This window comes from Pecten maximus, unplaced genomic scaffold, assembly GCF_902652985.1.
Source record: "Pecten maximus unplaced genomic scaffold, xPecMax1.1, whole genome shotgun sequence".
Classification (NCBI taxonomy): Eukaryota; Metazoa; Mollusca; class Bivalvia; order Pectinida; family Pectinidae; genus Pecten; species Pecten maximus.
In genome coordinates, this window is record NW_022983105.1 from 20511 (window position 1) to 32308 (window position 11798).

Genomic DNA, 11798 nt, shown 5'->3' on the forward strand with positions numbered 1-11798 from the left:
GTAGCTGCGGCACTCCGAACGTGAGAATGAATGTGTTCGTGTTTATTGTTTGGCCATTGCGTCTGGAACGGATCCGCCTAACCTCCGAAACATGGATGTTCTCAACATGTTGGAAGTACTCCAGTATGTCGGCCTCGGAGTCGCTCTTCAATGCGGGGCACCTGATTACTCCCTTTGAAGAATTCAGTGAAGCGTGAGGCTTCACCTCGACATTGAGACCGGCAAAACTGGAAGTACCCATGAGATTCACCGCCTGTTGACGGCGGTAAACCTCAATGAGGAGAACACCAGATCTCATTGGCTTGACGGACTTTACCTCGCCCGCTATTCCCTGAATTCCCTTCCTCAACAGGATAGGCGATAACTCGGAGGTTTTCTTACCCTTATCTCTGGAGGACATGGTCAGGAAATGAGGGAACAACGGAGAGGCTCCAGTTCCAGATGCAGTTTTGGTCGCAGTTTCGGTTGGATTTGGTATTGTTTTTGTTTGTGGGGTTTGATTAGGTATAGATTTTGTTTGTGGTGTGTCTGTTGTGTTTGATAACTCGCCTTTGCGTTTTGTGTCATTTTGATTGTTTGTACCCATATGTATTTATAAATTGTTCACTACTTTTGTCCCCACCCACCACGGAGCCCAACTAGGGGACACTTTTGTTGGCACGGGTTTCCAGTGTCAAAAGTGTCAGGGTTACATCAAATAGTATACTCGCAAGAGAGTGAAACAGTTTGGTTCTCCAAAGCAGTAGTTTGGTTCTCCCACGATTGCCCCTAAGCCACTGTCGTCTGGAGATGTGACCAGCCGATTGAAAATACAGGGACCATATTGCCACCCGTCTAGTCCGAGTCTGAAGCCAAAGTCGTGTGTTGCAGACTGGCATGATTTAGAATCAACATCCAAACTACTCAACGACCAGGACCTTCTTCTCCGGAGCACCTTAAGACCCTTCGATCTGTGAAGAGTATTTAATTCTACCTTATTTGGGCTGTAAGAAGAAGATTTTAAAAATTTCTGTTAATTTGACCCTTTTTGGCCCCGCCCATCAGCCCTTGGGGGTCAGTCAGGGCCAACATGTACATACCATCAAACTGTCATCCCAAGCTGATAATGTTAACGAAGTTAGAATGAATTCCAATAAAAATTCAACAAATAAAAGTCAAAAATGTGATTTCCCTATATAAACTATAGTTAAGTTTACCCCCTCCCCAGGGGCAAACATGAGACCCTAGGGTCATGAAATTCACAATTTTGGTAAAGCACCTTAAGATCCTTCCATCTATGTAGAGTATTTGATTCTACAATATCTGAGAGTAGAGAAGAAGATTTTTGAAATTTTAGTCAATCTGACCCTTTTTGGCCCCGCCCATCAGCCCCTGGGGGTCAACTAGGGCCAACCTGTACATACCATCAAAGTGTCATCCCATGCTGATAATTCGATACAAGTTAGAATGAATTCCAATACAAATCCAACAAATAATAGTCAAAAATGTGATTTCCCTATATAAACTATAGTAAAGTTTACCCCTTCCCCAGGGGCAAACGTGAGACCCCAGGGTCATGAAATTCACAATTTTGGTAAAGCACCTTAAGATCCTTCCATCTATGAAGAGTATTTGATTCTACCATATCTAAGAGTAGAGAAGAAGATTTTTGAAATTTTTGTAAATTTTACCCTTTTTGGCCCCGCCCACCAGTGCCTGGGGGTCAACTAGGGCCAACATGTACATACCATCAAAGTGTCATCCCATGCTGATAATTTGATACAAGTTAGAATGAATTGCAATACAAATCCAACAAATAATAGTCAAAAATGTGATTTCCCTATAACTATAGTAAAGTTTCTCCCCTCCCATGGGGCAAACGCAAGACCCCAGGGCTAGGAAATTCACAATTATGGTAAAGCACCTTAAGACCCTTCGATCTGTGAAGAGTATTTAATTCTACCTTATTTGGGCTGTAAGAAGATTTTCGAAATTTCTGTTAATTTGACCCTTTTTGGCCCCGGCCATCAGCCCCTGGGGGTCAGTCAGGGCCAACATGTACATACCATCAAACTGTCATCCCAAGCTGATAATGTTAACGAAGTTAGAATGAATTCCAATAAAAATTCAACAAATAAAAGTCAAAAATGTGATTTCCCTATATAAACTATAGTTAAGTTTACCCTCTCCCCAGGGGCAAACATGAGACCCTAGGGTCATGAAATTCACAATTTTGGTAAAGCACCTTAAGATCCTTCCATCTATGTAGAGTATTTGATTCTACCATATCTGAGAGTAGAGAAGAAGATTTTTGAAATTTTAGTCAATTTGACCCTTTTTGGCCCCGCCCATCAGCCCCTGGGGGTCAACTAGGGCCAACCTGTACATACCATCAAAGTGTCATCCCATGCTGATAATTCGATACAAGTTAGAATGAATTCCAATACAAATCCAACAAATAATAGTCAAAAATGTGATTTCCCTATATAAACTATAGTAAAGTTTACCCCTTCCCCAGGGGCAAACGTGAGACCCCAGGGTCATGAAATTCACAATTTTGGTAAAGCACCTTAAGATCCTTCCATCTATGAAGAGTATTTGATTCTACCATATCTAAGAGTAGAGAAGATTTTTGAAATTTTTGTCAATTTTACCCTTTTTGGCCCCGCCCCTAAGGCCCCTGGGGGTTGGGGACCATATAATTCACAATTTTGGTTCACCCTCAGCCATGGAAGCTTCCTGTAAAATTTCATTGAATTAAGTTCAGCAGTTTTTAAGAAGAAGTTGAAAATGTAAATTGTTTACGACGGACGACGCACACCGCACGACGCCGGACAAAAGGCGATTGCAATAGGTCAACTGAGACTTCGTCTCAGGTGACCTAATAAAATTCACTTCCAAGATTCTGGAAGTAGTCATTTCATTGGCTAATCCAAAAGGTCAACCTGACGTGACCCCTAATGGCTTCTTGTTAGATGATCATGTAACGTAGTGATAATGACCATCTATATTTTAATTAGTTTGCATCCAAGAAAGACAAGTTGGCACTAAATCTTCTAGAACTTTTAGTTACTAAAGATGAATGTGCCAACTTGTCTATTTATGGACAGGCCAAGGGGAAAGTTGCCATGGCCCAAGCAAAGAGAAAGGCATTGAGAATAAGTGTTCATTTTCACATATTTTTCAAGTTTTCTAACAAATCAGTCACTAGAATGATTAAATGCATTGTTTTGATTTCTAAGTAAATGAAGTTGCATCACTTGATAGGGAGCTTAAGATATATAGATAATACTCTAAAAAATTAGCAATTATTCTACTGTAGTAATACACATAAAAGAAAACTAAACTAAATGAAGTGCATTTTGTATCTTGCCCTTTATTGGTTTGTAGGTCACATCTTTAAAATCTACGGAAAGGGAATGCAGGACTCAAAAAATGAATCCCTTTGGATGAATGACATCGTAAAGAAACTGAACGACAAGATCCGAGGAATAAAGAATAATAAATACAAATTGGGAAATTGAGTTACTGATTTTTTTTTTCAGTTGATAGGATGCGGACAATGCATGATCCTTATGATTTTTTGGGATCCCGGTGGGATTTTGACTGGGATCCCACCGGGATTTTGTGGGATCCAATGGGAATCCCACCCAAAAATCCCACCGGGATTTTCAGTCAAATTTTCAATGGGTGCAGCAATGTATATCATAAACAATCTCGCCTTCAAATGTATCACAATCACAAACATTACACCAAAGATTGAAATGATAGGGGCAGAGATACCCAGCGAAGATAGTCACAGCAGTATTTAATATATATATCAGTCAAGACCTAGATACAATTACCACCATTCTGAATAAGTATCAACATTTTGTTTTATCTGGGGACTAATGCGGCAAGCACACTATGGGGGAGCAAAAACACATCCTCCCGGGGTAACATATTAGAACATTTGATATTGGATAATGATATAGTAATTAACGAGCCTGATCAAGCCACCCGTATCGACATCAATACCGGAAATACGTCACATATAGATCTGACGTTAGCCTCCCCCGCTTTGGCCACTACTTTGGAATTCTGAGAAACCCATGAGAGTACGTTAGGGTCAGATCATTACCCAATACTTGCTAAATTCGGACTCCGCCCTATACGAAATAAAATTGAATTCCCGCTAAATGGATATTTTCAAAGGCCAATTGGGGAGTTTTTAGAAAACTATGTGACCTAGAGAAATGCCTATATTAGGAAAAAATGCAGAGGGCAAAACCAATTCGTTAAAAGCTAATATTTTGGTTGACCAATTTCAAAAAGCAAGTAGCTACGAAAATTGTACTAAGGAATTTTGGACAATAAAACTGAAAATATAGATACTTTGGTTTGGTTTATTTTGTTTAACGTCCTATTAACAGCCAAGGTCATTTAAGGACGGCTTCCCGTGCCTGCGACATGCATGCGTGTGGTGAGTGCGTATGTGTGTTTTGGGAGGCTGCGGTATGTTCGTGTTAAGTCTTCTGGTGATAAGTCGAACATTTTGCCGATTTATAGTGTAATCTCACTGAAGCATACTGCCGAAGACACCCAGCATGATACCCCACCCGGTCACATTATACTGACAACGGGCGAACCAGTCGTCCTACTCCTAATATGCTCAGCAGGAATAGAAACTACCATTTTTAAAGACTCTGATATGTCTTGGCCAGGGGACAAAAACGAAAGCCTTCCTCACAGGGGCGAACGCTCAACTAAATACCAAAAGTGAGGCATTGTCAAGGGAGACATTAGGAAGAAAAAAGTTGTACAGAAAGAGAAAATATTCGATTCCAAATTTAGTCGCCTCTTACGATCATGCAATCGGGGCAGCAGGTACAATTCTTACGCCCTACTATATAGATAATATTAGAGAGGTACTTAAGGATGCTGGGAACGAAGATACCATTTTAAATAACCCATTTTCACTAGAAAAATATTTAAAAGTTTAAATTAAAAGAAGGATACATCTCCTGGTATCGATAACTTATCCTATACCATTCTAAAACACCGTCCGGATAACATCAACATTATAACTCTGGAATTTTTCAATACAATTTGGAAATTGGGTTTATACGCAATCGTTATACATAAACCAGGTAAAGATAAGGAAGACCCAGCTTCCTATAGACCTATAGTTTTAACCTCCCATCTATGTAAAACACTAGAAACAATGATAAACAACAGCCTCAAACACTACCTAGAAAAACACAACATCATCAACGAGAATCAAAGCGGATTCAGAAACAACAGATCCACTTTAGATTCACTAGTTAGACTCACGTCAGAGGTTGAAAACTCACTAAGTAAAAACCATCATGCTATTGCAGTATTCCTTGACTTAGAAAAAGCTTACGGTCTAGTTTGGCACGAGGGACTACAACTGTCACTTAAAGAAATATGTATCACTGGTAACATCCTAAGGTTCATTACCCATTTCTTAAAAGATAGGAAAATTCAGGTCAGGGTAAACAATTCCAATTGAGAGGGGAAACTTTTAGATAATGGAGTTCCGCAAGGTAGTGTTATCTCCCCTATCCTATTTGATATATTTATAAATAAATTGAATCAACACCTTAAACTTAACTCACAAAATAAACATCTAGCTAATGTAGCACAATTCGCAGATGATACCAGTATTTGGATAATCTAATTAAAACCTAGATGGTCATTATCGCTACGTTACATGAACATCTAACAACATCCCATTGGGGGTCACGTCAGGTTGCATGCTGTGACGAAATGTTTTGCTTCGATGACATCGAAAAATTGCCAGTTCGCCCTGAAAGTGAAATACACACATCTCAGAGGTCATCAGAACGTGACCCCTAATGGGATGTTGTTAGATGTTCATGTAACGTAGCGAATGACCATCTAGATTTTAATTAGATTGAAAGATGGTGGTGAATTCAATTTTTTTTGTCCACAGTCACTTCAGAGGAACTTTTCTTTGAAAAGCAATATATTTAATGAAATAATCACCCTATTTTTTCGGCATGCTCACAGACTTTTATGTTGTGGATATGGTTATGTTAACATTATTACAAACAAAAATATATTTCTTTTGTAATATTTGAATAGAATGTTGAAGCAGTAAGGTTCACTATTTTTGATTGACAGCTATTCCAATGTTTATGTTTACACCGGAAGTAGAATCCTTAGGATTGCTCCACGTGTTTATAGTCTAAACAATTTCATTATATAACAACGATCATCAATGTAAAGTTCTAATTAAATTTTAAACTGTTTCATTATTACTCACCATTGAGAACGGCATCAACTCTATTAATTAGGGCCCTTGATTCCACGTTCCCCGATTCCCAAGGGGATGATAATAGCTGGCTAGTGGTTATCTTGTATCAGTTTATCCTATAGATCACCACGATTGACCATATAGTCTGGCTAATGATTGCTCCCACATATTGCCCATGTAGGGCATATCTTTTGGATTAGGGAACCACGTTCTCACTTTGTCTAACACACATTTAGGTAAAATATCCCTTTTATGCCAGGCTAGCGTTCTCCTATGTGGGTCCTGCTGCAAAGCCTGCAGTTTATTTGTTTTGTATCCATCATCCAAAAACACTTCCCTGTGGAAAAGCATTGTCCAAAAACGCTTATATTTCTCTTTCCTAAAACTGTTATTTTGCTTGTTTGGCTCAGTATTTTTAGCTTCCCACCACATTTGTCGGTTAACTTCACCAGTAATACATGGCTTACAGAAACAATATGGACACTTCATATCCTTCTCTCTGCTCAATAATAAATTTATCATTATTAGCCTCATTATCTGTCCCAAGCTCCAAAAAAGTCATGTCACACATGTGTTCATCAAAATCCCATCCATTGTGAAGAAATAAATGACGAATAGTATCCTTTTGAAGCGGTGTTACTTTCAGAGATATAGTTTGTTTTCCCTCCATTTCGTTCATTGTTCTAATCTGTATGTACTAAGCCCCCTGAAGTTATTAGTTCTGACCAATACATCACAGGTTTAGGAGGGTGTGCATTGGGAAAACAGTGTTAACTCATTGTATGATTTCGAACTATTTCTATTTGAAAACTGAAAGATACAAACAATTTATCTTTTATAAGAATATAATGGTCATCTAATATATACGTTGACAGAAGAAGTAGTAATACTATGTTACGTTCAGTACCCCTTCAGCGGCCCACTTGTCACAGAGGAGCCATGTGGCATTTTGGCGGGACCATTCTCAGGTATTCCTATAATGGCTCACAGCCTAACACAGGGGTAATAAGCAATTGATCAGTGTCTTCAATTTACAACAAAATCATCAAAAGGTGTAAATAAAAGACTTTTAATATAACTTTTAATATATTACAATATGTTTGATGTAAGTTTATAACTGGTTTTCAAGTTTTCTGTAGATCAACTACATGTTTGTATATGTTTCTATAATTCCCTGGTTCCCCTTTGTGAGGGAATATTAGAACGTTCCATATCCAGGAGACACATGTGTGGGCCAAACTTTAGTTAATTATCAGTTTCTCATTTATACAATTCACAACTTTCAACATGTCGGAGAAAAGGACACGTCCACCATCATTCAAATTAGAAATTCCAGCAGATTTAAATAAAAAAGCAATATTACTTGAGAAAATTACAGATTGTTGGAAAATATCTTATGAAAAAAATGAACAGACCAGTGAACACCTTTGACATAATTGAAAATATTTTGGACTTTTGGATTGAAGAAAAGTAATCCTGCAAGCATCACAAAGAAATTCCACCAATACCAGCAGCATACCTGCGTGCTACACGGAAGCAAGTGAATCAGAAGTTCTTTGTAACAACTCAAAACTCAGTTTCAAGACTTATGGAAATTGCAGCAAACCATGCCCGGCGGTGCCAAGGAAAATTGTTGGAAAAAAACATCAACACGTAAAGGACATGTGGGTGTGTTGAAACTGAAATGCTCACATAAAATTCGAACCCACCATACCTACTTATGGTCTTCCTCACCATACCTACTTATGGTCTTCCTCACCATACCTACCAACAGGACAGTACCTCATTAATGACAAACTTAATCAGTCATTTGTCTAAAGTGGGATGCTGCCCTCCCATTATGGAAGATTTTGTAATGGGGCTGGAATTGGTATTCTATCAGTTGAAAAAAAGAAACAAGTTTTTCTCCACCTACAAGGACTTTGTTAAGCTTGAATATGATGAATCCATCAATGATGCTCTTCTGGAGGAAGTTGCCAGCTATGAAGATTTAGATGGTATTGATATCGTTACGGATGCTCGCCATGGCTGGCGCAAAAATTCCAAAGACACCAGTATGTTGGTTATTGGAGACAAAAGTCACAAAGTTATTGACTGTGTTCACATAAGTAAGGTTGATGAACCAGTTACACAACGTCATGAGAAGATGGGAACAGAGAAGATATATGAATATTTTGAAAGTCAGGATATTTCTATAAGGACACATACCCACGATAGAAATATGGCCATAAACAAACTGGTGAAAGATCATCCATTCACTCCAAATCAAAATGATACATGGCATGGTATTAAGAGTATGAAGAAATCTTTGTCTGCTGTAGCGTCTGGACCAAAGTACAAAGAGGGAAAGACTTGGTCTGAACAACTCAACGACAAGGTTGAACCCATCGCCACTCATTTCCACTGGGCTGTTCGAAACTGTGACGGTGATGCCAAAGTTCTGACCAAGCTACTAGACAATGTAGTGGAGCATTATCGTGACAACCATACAGATTGCCCAAAATCATCAAGATGTCAAAAAGATCCAAATTATGAGCCTTCCAGACTGGTGATAACTGATCCAGTAGCAGAAAAACTTCTCCGTGGTGTTATTCAAAACTCTACAGTGTATAAAAATCCTCAATATTTCAAACTAGGAAAGGACACATATTTTGTTGAAAGTTAGATAGAATTCTAATGACGTCACACATCACGTGATCTGGCGACCGCCGCCATCTTGTGGGTCGAACATTTCCTGAGGTCATGATCAGTCACCCGCAGCATATGTAAACAATCACATAATGGTTCACACGTGTGTTGTTTATGGTTGTACCAATCGAGCAGACAACAGTACGAAGCGTGGATTTTATGGTTTTCCAACAGTTAGACTACATGAAGACAAACGGGCAGGGAAAAAAGAACGAAATGGATCGCCACCAAAGGAAGAAAGGGCTTCACGCCGTCAGTTCACTCAAAAGTCTGTTCGGATCATTTCGTGGAAGGTAACATTCACTACTGATTATGACTACGCTTCGAAAATTAAACTGTATCTTCATGAGACGTGTGTTATAACCATTACTTTCATTGATAGCCTATTGGCCTTTAGATCGGCCCTTTATAGCACAAGTTATTTATGACTGTTTACCACAGGAACACGTCTCAATATTGCCTGCGTTTTAAAATTGTCACTAAAGTTCCTGGAATGGACTGATATATAACTTACTATATATACACTGGAGCGCATTTTGAGTCAAATATGAATTGCAATATCACAATATTTATACGTGTACTACAGGGATTAGCATAGACCCATGTCTTAACCATTTAATGGGTTATATTCCCCTAGCATATATAGACACTACTTTGTATCAGATTAATAAATTCAATATCACGAATTAAGATGAACGTTTGATATAAATTTACCACCTGTACCTAGAATATGTAAATTATGTTAAAAAAAACTAAAAAATGGTATAGATTGCACAGATATCTTGCATTGATCCTCGATACATACTGAATTGTATTAATAAAACTTTGTTGTGGTTCACTTACATTTAGAAGTTTTGTAGATCTTTGTGACTTTATTTTGCAAATAATTTCTGCTTAAATATATGAATTGTCTTAAAAATCATATACAAGTTATCCATTATAATTTAGATTTGAACAATTCTTTAAAATCATATACACTCTGTTTTATTTGATTTGTTTACATAGTTCTTTCTTTTTTACAGGTAAACCAGCTAAAAGTTTTGACAAGTTGAATCCTGACTGGGTACCTTCATTAAAACTAACTGGAAAAGAACAAACCAGCTCCGTGACATCAAGCAGCAGTAAGCGTTTTCACCGGACTAATCAGCGACAGAACAAACGACAACAGCTTATTGCAGCAAGAGCCCTGATTGATCTTTCAGTTTCAGCAAGTACATGCACCATTGAAGAGGATGAACAAACATCATCAGAAGGAAATTTAAAGAAAGTGCAGTTTTTGAAATTAGGAATTGTAAGGTCTGAAACCCAGGGTTCAGAGGAACTAAAGAGCAGACAAAGAGAGGAATTACTTAGGAATTACATGGCTGAATGTCAAGAACGTACAACAGAAAACGTATCGTTAAAGCAGCAGCTTTTGGATGGACTTGCTTTTAGTGAGGATGCACTGAGAGGAAATGATAAGAAAATAAGCTTCCTCACTGGGCTGCCAGGATTTCTGACATTAATGACTGTGTTTGACTTTATCAAAGATGATATACCTGAAAGTTGGCGAGTGCCATTCACAAAATTTGAGAAACTTATGATGACATTGATGAAACTGCGTTTGAGATCATCATTACACGCACTCACCACACGCATACATGTCGCACGCACAGGAGGCCGTCCTTAAATGACCTTAGCTGTTAATAGGACGTTAAACAAAATCAACCAACCAACCAACAATCATCATTACAATTCCTAGCATATCTTTTTGGTGTATCCCAGCCTACTGCATCACGAACTTTTCTTACTGTGTTGGATATTTTGTATAGGAAACTGAGAAAGTGTATTTCCTGGCCACAAAGAGAGGAACTGAGAATGTCCATGCCCATGGAGTTCAGAAAACACTTCGGCCTGAAAGTTGCAGTGGTGATAGACTGTTTTGAATTTTTTACAAAGAGACCATCTGACCTTCTAGCTAGAGCCAAGTCGTGGTCCTGCTATAAACACCACAATACCATAAAGTTTCTTATTGGAATAGCGCCACAAGGAGCTATAACATACTTATCCAGAGCTTGGGGAGGACGTGTCAGTGACAAATACATTGTTGAAAATAGTGATTTCCTGGATAAGCTTATCCCTGGAGATGTTGTTCTAGCGGACAGAGGATTCGATATTCAGGACAGTGTTGGTTTAATGTGTGCAGATGTTAAAATTCCCAGCTTCACGAAGGGAAAAAGTCAGTTGTCCCCCCTAGAGTTAGAATCCACACGAAATATCGCACATGTCCGAATCCATGTGGAAGGAGTTATTGGGCTTGTGAGGAACAAATACACCATATTGTCGGAAGCTATACCGGTGGACTATCTGATTGCTCCTGAAGGAGACGTTACTACGGTCGATAAGATTGTAACTGTTGCTGTTTGACAAACTTGTGTGGTTCCGTTGTGAATTTTGATTGACATTGAAACTGGAGATGTTTAAATTTCAGTGCATTATTATAACAGGTAGATATATATAATGAGGTATATTATTACCATGTTTACAGTTTGTTGAATATGAAGACAAATTTTGATATTAAATTGAAGACAGTTATTATATTTTTTATTTTATTTTTTCCTTGTTTTCTTCCACAGGAAATTTGCATTGTTACACTAGCTAGGTTACATCATAAGTTATTATGATTTACCTAATGAAGTTTAACATACAAAAAGATTGTTTCCAGTTATATATTGACTTTTACTTTGTAATTTAATGTGCATTGTAAACATTGAAAAAATGTAAGAAAGTAGTGTTTTATTCATATAAAGAGTGTTCATTATCACTTTTTGAAGTAAAATGTACATCCTTATCGAGCTGGAAACAAAAA

At 38.1% G+C, this 11798-nt stretch overlaps 1 protein-coding gene across 1 annotated transcript; it reads left to right on the forward strand.

The window, feature by feature from the left end:
- Nucleotides 1-9042: 9042 nt before the first annotated feature.
- LOC117321475 lies at nt 9043-11356 on the forward strand. The gene is made up of 3 exons (XM_033875888.1): nt 9043-9202; nt 9973-10498; nt 10762-11356. The coding sequence occupies exons 1-3, from the start codon at nt 9043-9045 to the stop codon at nt 11354-11356; spliced, it is 1281 nt and encodes a 426-aa protein (XP_033731779.1).
- Nucleotides 11357-11798: the final 442 nt, after the last annotated feature.